This window comes from Bubalus bubalis, chromosome 12 (genome assembly GCF_019923935.1).
Source record: "Bubalus bubalis isolate 160015118507 breed Murrah chromosome 12, NDDB_SH_1, whole genome shotgun sequence".
In the NCBI taxonomy this organism is placed as follows: Eukaryota; Metazoa; Chordata; class Mammalia; order Artiodactyla; family Bovidae; genus Bubalus; species Bubalus bubalis.
Genome location: NC_059168.1, coordinates 95,398,555 through 95,415,376, shown reverse-complemented (window position 1 = coordinate 95,415,376; position 16,822 = coordinate 95,398,555). Strand labels below are relative to the sequence as shown.

Here is a 16,822-nt window from a genome sequence, read left to right as displayed (position 1 = left end):
ATTATCTTTGCTCCTTATTGGTTTTTTTTCCCCCTGAACTTATCACAAATTCAACCCCAAGCTCCTCACCAGTCGTCTTATCTTTCCAGCTGTTCAGATACATCATTTTATCTCTGGAACAAATTATCTCCCAGAGCCTCTGGACCGGTACCCTCTACACATACTACATAGCTCTCATCCCAGAATCTCTTTTTATTATTATTCTGGGAATTCTTTATCTCTCTTTTATATTGGATCCCCTGTTTCCTGAATCCCCTATCTTCCTCTTGGACACTCTATTACTGTCTCATTTGGTTTATTTTTTCATTTTGGTACAGCATCTCTAGCAAAATCGAGCCTTCTGGGAAAGGATGAATATGAGATAAAACAATCGAAGTCTCACACTTCTGCAAATGTCTTTGATTTACCCTCACACCTGAACGATGGTTTTGGTGTCAGAAGTTATTTCCCTTCAGAATTTGGGAAGCATTGTTGCATTGCTTTCTATCTTCAATATTTCTAGTATTTCTCTCTTTTTTTTTTTTTTCCCTAGTATTTCTTAAGAAGTACAAAGCATTCTAATTCTGGATCTTTCATCTAACCTTTGTTCAGTCCCTGGAAACATATAGGCTCTTCTCTTTGTCACTAGGGTTTTCAACTTAACGGAGTGCCCTGGTCTGGCTTTACTTTTAACTATGGTACTTGGCATGTACTTCGTGAGTCCTTTCAGTCTGGAAATTCTGCCCATTTTCTTGAGGTTTTTCAGTGATTTCCTCCCCTCTGTTTTCTTCTTTTGAGAATTTTTGTCATTCAAGTATTGGACCTTCTGGTCTAGTCCTCAGATTTTTTTTGCCTTTTATTTTCCAACTTCCAGTCTTTTGCTCTTTAGGAAATTCCTTCACCTTTGTCTTCTAAACCTTTTATTGAGCTTTTCATTTGTTTTCTGGATGTTTCTTTCATGAAGACATGGACAGGTGTGTGTAAAACATATATACGTGCACACATATAATTGGTTTTTATCCTGGTTGAAATACGCTGTCTTTCCTTTGAGAATGTCAAGGATCATTTTAAAAGTTCTCTCTGCATGGTATCTCTCTCCTCCATTATGATTTGCTTCTAGTGCTTTTCCTTCATATTTCATTTTAGAGACTCATAATTTTTGCTTTTCCGATCAGATTTAAGAATGGAAGCTAGCAAAATGGTTGGAATCTCTGAGGTTGTAAGGCAGGGTCGTCACAGTGAGCTGCTCAGTGTGACAATCTAGCTCAGGAGCTATGGACCAGTACCTCCTGTCAGATCATCAGCAGCATTAAAATTAGAAATAAATTTCACAATAAATGTAATGCTCTTGAATTATCCCGAAAGTATCTCTGCACCCCTGGTCTTCCACGAAATCAGTCCCTGGTGCCAAAAAGGTTGGAGACCACTGGTCTAGCTGGGCCTTTTCGTTGAATCATTTTGGGTGTCAGTATCTTGAGGTCTTTCTTCCTGGTCTGGTCATACTCACTGGAGCAGACTCAACTGTTCTGCCCAGAATATAAAGATCTATTAGCATTATGCTCTGTTCTCCTTGAAGTCTGTGTGAGTTTATATTAATATCTGCTTATACATGTATCTCAGAGAAGGCAATGGCACCCCACTCCAGTACTCTTGCCTGGAAAATCCCATGGACCGAGGAGCCTGGTTGGCTGCAGTCCATGGGGTTGCTAAGAGTCAGACACAACTGAACAACTTCACTTTCACTTTTCACTTTCATGTTTTGGAGAAGGAAATGGCAGCCCACTCCAGTGTTCTTGCCTGGAGAATCCCAGGGACGGGGGAGCCTGGTGGGCTGCCGTCTATGGGGTCACAGAGAGTTGGACACGACTGAAGTGACTTAGCAGCAGCAGCAGCAGCATACATGTATCTTTATATACCCAGTGCCTCATACTTTAAAAATTCTTAATAAATGTATGTTGAATGATTATTTGAAGATAGGCACCATTATCCTTATTTTATAGTTGAGGAAACTGCCCATGGAGCTTAAATATCTTGCTGGATTGATTCCAGCAGTCTTTCTCATTTCAGTGCTCAGGCTGTTTCTACATTTGGAAAGAGAGGTGCTTTTCATGCTAGTCTGAGTCTCATTTCAGAGGAGATGGATTGAAATGCTAAGATCTCTTAACAGAACAAGTGTGTCCCACATGTTGACTCTTAAATTTCCATCAGGGTCTAGGCCTCATCTATAGTGATGTAGTACTAGTGGGGTTAAAAAAAACAACAACTATCATTTTGTCCAACATTTCTTTCAGTTCTGCTTTTTTTTCCCCCCTTTGGAAGAAGAAAATCCTTTGAGTATTTAATTATTTATGACAGAGCTGGATGCCTGCCAGTGAACATGACTTATACATTTGTCAAAACAGTCATATTTATCTCAGCAGTTTGGTCCTAAAGTGTTTGGCTGATGGCTGTACGTTGCTGTGGTCTATGAAGGCGTACACACAAAATTACGTAAGGGTTCTTTTGACAGTCAGCCTCACTCACTCCATTTCCTCCTTGCTACTTTGAAAGACCATCTCCTCATTTGTGTTGTGTGGTTATCTGGGTTTTGTTTCTTTTATATTTAACCTATTGGGAGTTGCTGGACTTCTTAAATTTGTAGGTTAGAGTTTTTCATTACTGCTGGAAAATTCTTAGCCATTATCTCTTCAGACCTTGGCCATGCTCTGGCTTCTCTCTCATCTCTTTCTGGACCTCTGATTTTACATACATCACTCTCACTGTGTCATCCACGTCTCTTGACCTCTCTTCTATATTTTCCATCTTTTCATTTATCTGGCTGAAACTTGGATGATTTCTTTCAATTTAGCTTTCAGTTCACAAATTCCTATTTTTTTCAGCTGTGACTAACTTGGATATTAAACTCAATTATTGAGTTTTATGTTAGTTGTGGTATTTTTCATTTCAGAAAGTTTTATTTGGTTCTTTTTTCAAGTGATTCATTGCCCTTTTTATAGTTCCCTATTTTCTGTTTTCAAGTTTCTTCTTTATTTCTTTAAACTTAATAGGCCTACTTATCATATTATTTATTATCCATCTGGTAATTCTTACACCTGAAATCTGCTTTTGCTGCCCAAAGATGCCCATTGCTGTTTCTGTATCCCGGTATGCTTGATTATCTTTGATTCGATTATAATTGTATCCTTAAAATTCTCTGTGATAAATTCACTGAACCCTAGAATGATAATATTTTCATCCAGAGAGGATCTGCATGTGCTTCTGCTACAGAGGCACAGCCTGGGGACTATGTGTTTGGGATTACCTAGGTGGTATGAATTTGGGCTGCAAACATGCAAGAGGGCTGGCTTATAGTTAAAACCCTTAGGGCTGTTTGGTTCCTTTGCTTGCTCTTTCTCTATTCTGCTCAGCACCAGGAAAATTTTATTTGTGATCTGTTGAGGCTTGGTCATGGCGGGTAGGGAAAGTGTGAAATTTGGTTTTTGTTCACCCTAACAGTGAATTCCATGGACTGTATAGTCCATGGGGTCAAAAAGAGTCAGGCACGACTGAGCAACTTTCACATACATACCTACAGTAAAAGTATAGCCCTTTGGGATTCCGGTTTAGCAGGGCTGGTTTTCTATTAGACTCTCATTTTAGACAGACCTTGAGCTCTGACTTCTGTCCCCTTCTCTGTAAGGCCTTTAAAGTCTAAATTCAAGAGGCTCAATTGCCTCAGGGCAGGGGAGGCCTTGTTGTTGTTCTTTAGTTGCCAAGTTGTGTCTGACTCTCTGTGACCCAATGGACTGCAGCGCACCAGGCGTCCCTGTTGTTCACCGTCTCCTGGAATTTGCTCAAACTCATGTCCATTGAGTCAGTGATGTTACCTAACCATTTCATCCTCTGCTGTCCCCATCTCTTGCCTTCAGTCTTTCCCAGCATCAGGAACTTTCCCAAAGAGTTGGCTGTTCACATCAGGTGGCCCAAGCATTGGAGCTTCAGTTTCAGCATCAATCCTAAAGGCCTGGTGTCAAGCTTATTTTCTTAGTCTCCTCTACTGGTTTTTCCTCATCTCCCTGACCTATCACTGGAGTATCCCGGGGCTCCATCCTTGTTCTTCTTCTTTTCTAGCTACAGCTGACTCCCTAGATGCCCTTAATAGTTTCATGACTTTAATTACTATCTCTGTGCTGACAATTTCCACATTTATATCACCAGCCCAAATCTTTCTCAGTTAACCCCAGACTCGAATATAATCTACGTACTCCACATCTCTCATTGGTGACTCTAATAGAGATTGCAAAGCTAACATGCCCAGGACAGTTTCTAGACCTCTTCTGTGTCCAACTTCCCCATATCAGTTAATGACTATTGTCCTTTTATAGTTGCCCTAGCTCAAATCTTTAGTTTCATTATGAACTTTTCCTTCCCTCACACCTACATTCATTTCAGAATATTTTCTTGGTTATAACTAATATGCCCAGAATCTTACTACCTTCACTGCCACCATCGTCTCTCCCCTGAATTAATGCAGTAGCCTCATAACTAGGCTTCCTCCTCCTGCCCTTGCTTCCCTACAGGGTGTGCCTGTAAATCAGATTATGTCACTTATCTGCTCTGAAGGCTCCTCATCTCACTAAGGGTATAGGCTTCATGCTTTCTGCTCTCATGCTTCTCCCCCACCCCCCAGATGCATCTCTATCTTCTCTTGTGGTCTCCTTATCACAGTTCTCTTCAGCCACACAGACCTTGCTCTTCCTCAGACATACCTGGCAGTCTTCTGCTTAGGATCTTTGTGTTCTGTTCCTTCAACCGTGAATCCTCTTCCAAAGAACACTTGTTGTTTTCCAGGTGTTTAATCAACTGAAGCCTCTTAATAGAGCTTTCTGTAATTTTGTTGTTGTTCAGTTGCTCAGTTGTGTCCAGCCCTTTGTAACCCCATGAACTACAGCACGCCAGACTTCCCTGTCCTTTACCATCTTTTGGAGTTGCTCAAACTGATGTCCATTGAGTCAATGATGCCATCCAACCATCTCGTCCTTTCTTTTCCCCTTCTCCTCCTGCCTTCAATTTTTCCCAGCATCAGGGTCTTTTCCAATGAGTCAGTTCTTTGCATCAGGTGGCCAAAGTATCGGAGCTTCAGCTTCAGCATCAGTCCTTCCAGTGAATATTCAGGGTTGATTTCCTTTAGGATTGACTGATTTGATCTTGCAGTCCAAGGGACACTCAAGAGTCTTCTCCAACACCACAGTTCAAAAGCATTAATTCTTTGGTGCTCATCCTTCTGTATGGTCCAACTCTCACATCTGTACATGACTACTGGAAAAACCCTAGTTTTGACTGTATAGACCTTTGTCAGCAAAATGATGTCTCTGCTTTTTAATACATTGTCTAGTTCATCATAGCTTTTCTTCCAAGGAGCAAGGGTCTTTTAATTTCATGGCTGCAGTCACCATCTGCAGTGAATTTGGAGCCCAAGAAAATAAAGTCTGCCACTGTTTCCCCCTCTATTTGCCATGAAGTGATGGGACCGGATGCCATGATCTTTGTTTTCTGAAGGTTGATTTTTAAACCAGCTTTTTCACTCTTCTCTTTCACCTTCATCAAGAGACTCTTTAGTTCCTTCTTTGCTTTCTGCCATTAGGGTGGTGTTATCTGCATATCTGAGGTTATTGATATTTCTCCCAGCAATCTTGATTCCAGCTTGAGCTTCACCCAGCCTGGCATTTTGCATGATGTACTCTGCATGTAAGTTAAATAAGCAGGATGACAATATACAGCCTTGATGTACTCCTTTCCCAATTTTGAACGAGTCAGTTGTTCCATGTCCAGTTTTAACTTTTGCTTCTCAGGAGGTAAATAAGGTGATCTTGTATTCCTGTCTCTTTAGAATTTTCACCAGTTTGTCAACACAGTTAAAGGCTTTAGCGTAATCAATGAAATGGAAGTCTATGTTTTTCTGGAATTCCCTTGCTTTTTCTGTCATCCAGTGGATGTTGGCAATTTGATTTCTGGTTTCTCTGCCTTTTCTAAATCTGAAAGTTCTTGGTTCATGAACTGTTGACGTCTCACTTGGAGGAATTTGAGCATGACCTTGCTAGCCTGTGGAATGAATCTATTGTGCGGTAGTGTGAACATTCTTTGGCATAGCCCTTCTTTGGGATTGGAATGAAAACTGACCTTTTTCAGTCTTGTGGCCACTACTAAGTTTTCCATACTTGCTGGCATATTGAGTGCAACATTTTAACAACGTCATCTTTTAGTATTTGAAATAGTTCAGCTGGAATTCTGTCATCTCCACTAGCTTTGTTCATAATGATGCTTACTAAGACCCACTTGGCTTCACAATAAGGAATTCATGATGTGAGCTACAGTCAGCTCCCAGTCTTGTTTTTGCTGACTGTATAGAGCCTCTCAATCTTTGGCTGCAAAGAATATAATCAATCTGACTTCAGTGTTGACTATCTGGTGATGTCCATGTGTAGAGTTGTCTCTTGTGTTGTTGGAAGAGGATGTTTGTTATGACCAGTGCGTTCTCTTGGCAAAACCGTTAGCCTTTGCCTTGCTTCATTTTGTATTCCAAGGCCAAACTTGCCTGTTACTCCAGGTATCTCTTGACTTCCTACTTTTGGCATTCCAGTCCCCTATGATGAAAAGGACATCTATTTTGGGTGTTAGTTCTTGAAGGTCTTATAGGTCTTCGTAGAACCATTCAACTTAAACTTTTTTGGCATTTGTGGTTGGGGAATAGACTTGGATTACTGTGATACTGAATGGTTTGCCTTGGAAATGAACCAAGATCCTTCTGTTGTTTTTGAGCTTGCACCCAAGTACTACATTTCAGACTCTTTTGTTAACTATGAGGGCTACTCCATTTCTTCTAAGAGATTCTTGCCTACAGTAGTATATATAATGGTCATCTGAATTAAATTCGCCCATTCCTATCCATTTTAGTTCACTTTTTTGTAATTGCCCCAACCCATTCCAGTACTCCTGCCTGGAAAATCCCATGGATGGAGGAACCTCGTAGGCTACAGTCCATGGGGTCGCAAAGAGTCAGACACGACTGAGCGACTTCCCTTTCACTTATTTAAAATTATATGCCTCCCCAGCACTCTAGTCACCTTTCTTTATTTTTCTCATAATCATAACAGTTAGCTTCTGTTACCATGTGCTATTTTAAGCACTTTACAAATACTAATACATTTAATCCTTGCAACCCAATGTGTTATTTCTGTTAACCCTGTTTTACAGATAAAACCACGACACAAGATGGATGATTTGGAATTGAAATGCAGTCTGATTATGAATCTTTGCTTTACTGCCAGCTGTACTCTGCTGTCTTTGCATATGTAGCACTTGTCAACCTCTGTAATATTATATAACTTTATTTTGTTTATTGCAGGTTGCTACCTGCCACCTCCACCCCCATCTAAATGTCAGCTCCAGAAAGACGGGATTTTTTTTTTTAATCTGTTTTTTTGTTTGTTTTGGTTTGTTTTTTCTTACTGCAGTACCCCTAGCACCTACAACAGTATCTAGTTTGTAGGTTCAATGAGTATCTTTTGAAGAAAAGAGATCTTTGAAAAGATACTATGTAGTATTTTAAAGTTGTAAAATTGAGTTCACCAATAAGCTCTTTTAAACTTTTATAATCTATACAATTCTAGAGCAGTGTAAAATGTCAGAAATACCCAATTCATTCTATAACAGGCCAGAAGACATTTATATGACCTTGAGCAACTGAACAGCAGCAAATACACCTACTAATAGAATAATCTGCCAGAAGAGTTTATCTGAAAAATGCAAGGAGATTGCATATATGAAAATCAGTCAGTACTGTATTCCCTGTTACCTTTTACCCATTTTTCTATTGAAACAGTGGTCTTTTTCTTATGGATTTGGAAAAGCTCTTTCTATATTAAGGAGATTAATCCTTTGTAAAGTGAGTTGCATATGTTTTCCCCAGTTCATCTTCTGGCTTTTGCTTTAGTTTATGCTGTATTTTACAATTCACAAGCCTTTGGTTTTTGTAATGGGTTTGTCAATCTTAATTACAACCATCAGGAAGATCTTCTACATTAGAGAAGTTACCCTTATTTTCTTATATTTTCTTTCAGCACTGTTGCTATTTAATTTTTTACATTTAAATTGATTATATTAGAAATTCATCCTAGATTTTGGTATGCAGTATGGAGTTTTCTAGATAGATGTCAGTTTTTCCTGCCAGTCCCAACCATCATCCATATCATATATCCTTAAGCCTCATCTATTTCGGGGTCTAATTCTGAACTCTTCATTTTCTTCCATTGGTTTTTCTGCCTCCTTTTATGCCAAGGCACATATTTTTAATTACTGAGGCTTTAAAGTATGTTTTAATAACTGATAAGTCTAGTTTCCCCTCTTTACTCTATTTAGCTTTATTTTTATTTATTTTTTGACCACATCACATTGCATGTGGGATCTTAGTTCCTCAGCCAGGGATTGATCTTGTGTCCTCAGCAATGGAAGCACATTATTCAGGAATTCTTAACCACTGGACCGGAAAACAAGTCCCCCTGCTCTTCTTTTTAAGAATTTTCCTGGCTAATGTGTCTTATCCAAATGCACTTTATAATTTCTTTGAATTGCAGGGGGAAAAAAATCTGTGGCCATTTTTGTTAAGGTTGATTTAAATTTTAATAAATTAGTATAATGACATCTTTAGATTGGGTTTCCCTCTAAGAACATAGTATGTCTTTCTGTTTGTTCAAGTCTTCATGTTTATCATTCAAAAGTATTTTTTTAGTTGTTTTGGTGTTTTTTCACTTCTTAAGTTTACTCCTAGGAGTTTTATCTCTCTTGTTGTTTTACCATACAGTTTATGATCTTACTTCTCATGTAGCTCTGCCGTTATGGAAAGGACAGTATTAATCATGCAGCAGTAGTGAGTGTCAGTTTAATTCTCACCATAAATTAACACATTGACCTGGTTTTATGCATCATTCTGTACAATCTATTAACATGATTCACAGCAAGAGATGGATCCAGCCTTCACATACCTGTAAGTCAGGTTTTATAGCCTGTGAGGCTGGGAGCCAGATCCTAGATCTTGGCAAATCTACCCTTGTAAATCCTAGGTGTGCTGCTCAATGGAGTGGCCTCTTAAACAGCCAGGTGACCTCTTCCTGTAACACTGCAACCATGTGTGTGCCTTTACTTTAAATATCAATAGTTCACTTAATAAATGTCACCATTTTAAGAAAGCCTATTACGCATGTTAGTTATACTTGAACGACAGCCTCTTCAGCCGTTACTGATGTTTCTACATCTACTTAAGAGTAAAAGAACCTGATCTATACACTAGTGATATGCTTTGGAAAATTACTGAGTAACTGTCATTGGTCAAATCTTTAATGAAAGTTTTAAACTCTTATATATTACAGAATTTCACAAACTTATTTGGACAGCCACTAGTCTGCTTGCTTTCTCCTACAGCCTACCCAAAAGCTTTACAAGGTATGTTCTTTCATTCCCTGTTATATCCATAGGTCGCAAATCAACTTATGTCTTCATCTTGAATAATGCTGATCTGATCTTTGTCTCCCCCATCTATAGTGGTCAGTTGTAGGTTTATAGTGTTGAATGTGGCAAGTATCAGTCTGAAATAAACCCAGAAGTCTTGCCAACAATCAGACCTTGCCAACAATCAGACTTCCTGAATGGGCTACAGTTAGGCCTTGAGATAGGTCTAAAAGAAATGATAAAACGTCCTTGAGAAGAGAGTGGTTTTGGTTCCCTTGCTATTGGGGAACTTCATGTTGATATATGGCAAAACCAATATAATATTGTAAAGTTAAAAAATAAAATTAAATTAAAAAAAAAGATATTGTTAATTAAAACCAGAAAAAAAAATTTTTTTTTGAAGGTGTGCTTGTCTTCATCCACATAGTACGATTTCTTCTATGTCTGGCTGTATATTTTAAGTATCTTTTAAGACCATGAGAAATCTTGTCTAGGACACTTCTTAATCCATGACCAAGGACTAGGATAACCTAGCTGGCACAACTTTAAGGGTTTCTTTTATTCACATTTTTACATCACTGTATTTTTAACATTAAAAAAAACCTCAATGTGCCAGAGAAACAGGTCAGTGTTTTGCCGTTTCTCAAGTGGCTGAGAAATGAAAATTTTTTTGTCTTAAATAATTTGTCCTCAGTAAGCAACACATAAAATCTGACTCTAACGCCTAGTCACTAAGCTAGGTAAAATACTAAACAAGCCTTACTCCTGTTTTAGCAGCACTTGTCACTGTTTCACTGTCTCCCTAACCGTGAACAGTGCTGGTGTCTCTCTGTGGGGGATGGCACTTTTCTGCTACTTCCCAGCCAGAAGCCCCGTCTGCTGATATAGTTTGACACAGGAGGTGATGGTCAGCATTTGAATGCCTGAGAGAAGCTGGAGACTTTTCACCGTTGTTTTAAGGTAAGTTCTGCTATTTAACAGGGAAAAACATGTAGACATACTAAGTTCATGTATCTAGAAGACAAATCACTAAGGGATAGAACTTACCTTCAAACAACGGTAAAACTCTCCCGCTTTGAGGACTTGGTTAACCTGTTTCTTACCATTTCTGAAGAAATGTAACCCCTTCCAATGGCGAGTACTTTTTGCTATCACTTTTTTCCTATCATGAAACAGCTTTATTTTAAAGTGCATGAACAAATGGGTTAATACCGTGATTATCTAATCAGAAAGGTTTTATTGTAAAGAGGGTAAAAACACAGACTCTAAAGGCAAATTGATCGTATTTGAATCCCAACTCTGCCCCCTACGAGCTGTGTGACCTTGGGAAGTTCCTCAGGCATTCTGTGCCTCAGTTTCTCTGCTAATAAATGGAGATAATAATAGTACCTACCTCCTTAAAGAATTCTGAGTACACAGTAAGTATTCAATATGTGTTAACTAGTGTCATTATTGTAATATGCTTAATTTAAATATATGTCCTTAACGTATCTTAGTCTAGAATCCTATCTTTTGTGCTATGAAAGTAGATGAAATGATGTCCCAAGTGAAGTTGAAGGATGCGTAAAATTAGACAGGTAGATAGGAGTGAAATATGGTTGAATAAGAGTGTTTTAGCAAAGAAATCGGAGAAGGCAATGGCACCCCACTCCAGTACTCTTGCCTGGAAAATCCCATGGACGGAGGAGCCTGGTGGGCTGCAGTCCATGGGGTCTCTAAGAGTCGGACACAACTGAGAGACTTCACTTTCACTTTTCACTTTCATGCATTGGAGAAGGAAATGGCAACCCACTCCAGTGTTCTTGCCTGGAGAATCCCTGGGACGGCGGAGCCTGGTGGGCTACCATCTACGGGGTCTCACAGAGTCCGACACGACTGAAGTGACTTAGCAGCAGCAGCAGGAGCAAGTGACCAAAAGGCGGCCTTCAAGGCTTGTTAGCTGGCTTCAGTGGCTTGTTAGCTGGCTTCAGAAGATAATCGTTCCAGAGAACCAAGAGGACTTGGTGATAGACAGGATGAGGGAATCAAGGAGAGGAGGGAAGCATGGACTTCCAGGTTTCTGGCTTAGGTGCTGGTAGCAATGATAATCCTGGATAAGATTTATAAGAGAACAAATAGGGAGAAAGAATCTGCTTCTGAGTCTCAAGTTTAATGTGTTGAGTTCGAGGTTACCTTTGAGAGTTAGTTTAAATGTCATAGTCGGGAGCTACTGTGTCCAGTAGAAATATAGGAATCACATGTATGATTTTAAGTTTTCTAATAGCTACTAGAAATACCTTTTTTTAAAGTCTTTAGAGACAAACAGGTGAAATTAAGGTTAGCGATACATCTTTTTGTACTGAGGCTTTGAAATCCCATGTATATTTTACACTTCACAGTGAGTGTCAGTTTGGACACTCTTTTGAAGTGCCTGGTGGCTGCTGTGGAACAGTGCCATTCTGGACCTAAGGAGCTCAGTTAGGCTGCAGCTAGAGAACTCTGAATTAGTAGGCACATAAGTGATAACCAAAATCATGTGCATAGGGGACATCAGCAACGTGTAGAGAGAAAATACTGATGTTTATGGGATAGGTAAAGAAAGAGAAACTAACAAAGGAGAATGAAGGTGACTGGCAGCTCTAGTGCTCCTCAGAAGGTTCCATCAGGAACTGCCCATGATCCAGCACTTGCCATATTTGCATGGAAGTTGTTAGCTGGAGGGGAAAAAGCAAAGGAATATGTTTGTTTTCCATTTCTCTTTTAAGTTGATGAGGCTCTATCTTAAATTTGTTTAGCAGAAAGCAACATACCTGGGCTTTGCTTTTGTAGTTCTAAGCCAAATCTACCTGGCTGAATTATAATTTAATGATATACATATATATATTATGAATGTTATATATAACATTATAATGTTAACATTGTTATAATTAACATTAATTTTATACATATATATTAAAATGTTCCTCAAATGCCTCTCTTTTGTGAAACTGTTTTCTATATATTTAACATGTTTGTTATTACAGATCAATCTCAACGAGGTAGCCTGTTCACTCTCTTTTTGAACAATCCTCTAATGGCCTTCCTATTTGTCTCTGGACTGTCAAGCATGCGTAGAGGCCTATGGGAAAAGTGTCAAGAATATCTTCGAAAAATCAACCGTGACATTGCCCAGCTACTGACCCATTCACGTTCAATAGGTACCCTACTACTATAACTGCGCACTTAACAAAATGTACTATCCTGGTTTAAAATTGTTTAAATTGTTTGATGTAATGGTATTTGTTGAAGGTAGGAAAGTTGAGAAGGTTTTCCTGAACATTTCTTCCCTTTTGAAGTGTATTTTCGACTTAAGTATCCTTTTACTATCACTTTTCTCCTCTTTGCAGATCAGGCATTTCTCCAGTTTTTTGGAGATGAATTTCTTCGCTTGCTTCTCACGAGATTTATCTTTTGTTCAGCCACCATGAGGATGCACAAGATTTTTCGGGTAGGCAAACAATATCATTAAAGATCAATCTTGACATTTTAGGTATTTAAGAATCATGTTTTACCTGTATTAAGTAAACTTTGAATAGATCCAAAATAATATTCATACATTAATATGTAAGGTATGAAGATGAACAGTATCAGGCACATCTGAATATCTACCATTCAGTTTAAGAAGCAGAAAGTTTTCATTACTTTTGAGGCCCCTTAAGGGGCCTTCCTGATCTTATCTCCCTCTCAAATGAAGCTAAAACTCTGAATTTTGTGATTGTCATTATAGTTTTGTCACATGTCACTCATTATCTTCTGATAATGGCCCTTTGGGTTGTGTCTGGTTTGCTATTGTTAAAAATGACACCACTGTGAAATCTTCCGTCAGTTACCTGGCACACATACAGATTTTCTCTGGGGAACGTACCTAGTAGTGGATTACAGGGTCAGACAGTGCAAGTGTATTCAGCCTTACTAGTTAAAGGCCTGGCTGCACCAGTCCACACTTGCACTAGCCATGTGTAAGAGTTGCTGTTTCCAGTAGTCATGTATGGCTGTGAGAGTTGAGCCATACAGAAGGCTAAGCACTGAAGAATCAATGCTTTCGAACTATGGTGCTGAAGAAGACTTTGAGAGTCCCTTAAACTGCAGGGAGATCCTACCAGTCAATCCTAAAGGAAATCAACCCTGAATATTCATTCGAAAGACTAATGCTGAAGCTTAAGCTTCAAATCTGGCCACCTGATACAAAGAGCCAACTCATTGGAAAAGACCTTGATGCTGGGAAAGATTGAAGGCAAAAGGAGAAGGGGATGACAGAGGAAGAGATGATTGAATGGCATCACCAACTCAATGGACATGAGTTTGAGCAAGCTCCAGGAGATGGTGAAGGACAGGGAAGCCTGGTGTTCTGCAGTCCATGGGATTGCAAAGAATCAGACACGACTGAGTGACTAAATAACAACAATCCTTGCCAACACCTGTTGCTGTTATTCCTTATGTTTCATGTGAATCTGGTGGCTGTTAAGTAGTAGGTCCTTGTGGTTCCAGGTGTCGTTTCTGGGATGACTGTTAAAGTCGAACAACTTTTCATATGTGTTCTTTATGAAGAGTGTGTTCAAGATTTTGGTCTGTTTTGCTCTAAGTAGTTTGGTTTCTGTGTAGTCATGTAACTATTAACATGTAACATTTATCAATCTCTTTTTTCAGTCATCAGTTCATCTCAGTTTTTGATGCATTTTGAAGTAAACTGTGGACTTTACCCCTCAACACTTCATCATGCAAATAAATAACTGGATTTTATAGTTATGTATTTATTTTTTTACTTCTTTTTTTAATGTAAACTTTACATATAATGAAATACACAGAACTAATGTGTACCATTAGGTGAGTTTTAACAAATATATATATCTTTGGACTTCAATAAAAATAAATAAATTTTTTAAATATATACACCTTTGTAACTCAAACCTCAGTCAAGTTTTACAACAGCATCATTCCAGAAAACTTTCTCCATATCCCTTTTTAGTTAGCCTGCTACCCGTTATCCCCGAGGCAGTGCTGTTTTTATTATTTTCATTTCAGATTAGTGTCAGCTAATGTACTTGAATTACACTGTGTAAACCTTCTTTGATCAAGTGTATTCTTAAGAGTCGTCTGTGTTGTTTCATGCAGAAGTAACTCATTCTTTTGAGTAGTTCCGTTTTCTGAATGTGTCACAGTTTATTTAAGCCTTCTCTTTTTGATGAATACTTGGGCAGATTTAAACTTTGGACTTTTATAGATAAAGTGGCCATGAACGTTCCCATAGAGATCTTTTTTCCAAAGACTTCTGTTTTGAATTTTCTTGGCCGTAGGATATGTATGTCTTTAGTTTTATAAGAAACTGCCAGACCATTTCCTCAAACTAGCTGTACCGTTTTCTTTTCCCAGCAACTGCATATGAAAGTTGCTTTGCACCCTGGCCAACACATGATGTTGTCAGTCTTAAATTTTTTTTTTTAGTCTTAAACTTTTTAAAAATTTGTTTATTTTTAACTGAAGGATAATTGCTCTACAGTATTGTGTTGGTTTTTACCAAATATCAACATGAATCAGCAATAGTTTACTCATGTCCCCTCCCACTTGAACATCCCTCCCAATCCCACTCCTCTAGGTTGTTACCCAACCAGGTTTGAGAACCCTGAGTCATACAGCAAATTCCCATTGGCTATCTATTTTACATATGGTAATGTATGTTTCTGTGTTACTCTCTATACATCCCCACCCTCTCCTTCCTCCCCCACCCAGAATTGTCCATAAATCTGTTCTCTATGTCTGTGTCTCCTTTCAGTTCAGTTCAGTCGCTCAGTCGTGTCCAACTCTTTGCGACCCCATGAACCACAGCATGCCAGGCCTCCCTGTCTATCACCAACTCCTGGACTCCACCCAAACTCATGTCCATTGAGTCAGTGATGCCATCCAACCATCTCATCTTCTGTCATCCCCTTCTCCTCCTGCCCTCAATCTTTCCCAGCATCAGGGTCTTTTCAAATGAGTTGGCTCTTCGCATCAGGTGGCCAAAGTATTGGAGTTTCAGCTTCAACATCAGCCCTTCCAATGAACACCTAGGACTGATCTCCTTTAGGAGGGACTGGTTGGATCTCCTTGCAATCCAAGGGACTCTCAAGAGTCTTCTCCAACACCACAGTTCAAGTGCATCAATTCTTTGGCGCTCAGCTTTCTTTCTAGTCCAGTTCTCACATCCATACATGACCACTGAAAAAACCATAGCCTTGACTAGACAGACCTTTGTTGATAAGGTAATGTCTCTGCTTTTTAATATGCTGTCTAGGTTGGTCATAACTTTCCTTCCAAGGAGTAAGTGTCTTTTAATTTCATGGCTGCAATCACCATCTGCTGTGATTTTGGAGCCCAAAAAAATAAAGTCTGACACTGTTTCCACTGTTCCCCCATCTATCTGCCATCAAGTGATGGGACCAGATGCTATGATCTTAGTTTTCTGAATGTTGAGCTTTAAGCCGACTTTTTCACTCTCCTCTTTCACTTTCATCAAGAGGCTCTTTATTTTTTTTTAACCATTTATCATTTATTTATTATTATTATTATTATTTTTACCTTACAATATTGTATTGGTTTTGCCATACATCAACATGAATCCACCACGGGTGTACATGTGCTCCCCATCCTGAACCCCCCTCCCACCTTCCTCCCCATACCATCCCTCTGGGTCATCCCAGTGCACCAGCCCCAAGCATCCTGCATCCTGCATCGAACCTGGACTGGCGATTCATTTCTTATATGATATTATACATGTTTCAATGCCATTCTCCCAAATCATCCCACCCTCACCCTCTCCCACAGAGTCCAAAAGACTGTTCTATGCATCTGTGTCTCTTTTGCTCTCTCGCATACAGGGTTATTGTTACCATTTTTCTAAATTCCATATATATGCGTTAGTATATGGTATTGGTGTTTTTCTTTCTGGCTTACTTCACTCTGTATAATAGGCTCCGGTTTCATCCACCTCATTAGAACTGATTCAAATGTATTCTTTTTCATGGCTGAGTAATACTCCATTGTGTATATGTACCACAGCTTTCTTATCCATTCATCTGCTGATGGACATCTAGGTTGCTTCCATGTCCTGGCTATTATAAACAGTGTTGCGATGAACACTGGGGTACACGTGTCTCTTTCAATTCTGGTTTCTTCGGTGTGTATGCCCAGCAGTGGGATTGCTGGGTCATAAGGCAGTTCTATTTCCAGTTTTTTAAGGAATCTCCACACTGTTCTCCATAGTGGCTGTATTAGTTTGCATTCCCACCAACAGTTTAAGAGGGTTCCCTTTTCTCCACACCCTCTCCAGAATTTATTGCTTGTAGACTTTTGGATTGCAGCCATT

General features: G+C 39.2%; 1 protein-coding gene across 8 annotated transcripts in view; it reads left to right on the top strand.

Moving 5' to 3' along the window:
• The window catches only part of SCAI (suppressor of cancer cell invasion), a 128,995-nt gene that overhangs the window by 93,979 nt on the left and 18,194 nt on the right, over nucleotides 1-16,822 (top strand). For 4 of the 8 annotated variants that reach the window (XM_006049271.4, XM_025261664.3, XM_006049272.4 and 1 more), the window contains 3 exons: nucleotides 9,384-9,456; nucleotides 12,465-12,638; nucleotides 12,828-12,928. In XM_006049271.4, coding sequence (XP_006049333.2) covers nucleotides 9,384-9,456; nucleotides 12,465-12,638; nucleotides 12,828-12,928 — 348 coding nt within the window. Of the gene's footprint in view, nucleotides 1-9,383; nucleotides 9,457-10,236; nucleotides 10,423-12,464; nucleotides 12,639-12,827; nucleotides 12,929-16,822 lie in introns of those variants that run through there. The other 4 variants (XR_003102422.3, XR_003102420.3, XM_025261668.3 and 1 more) reach the window with 4 other exon arrangements.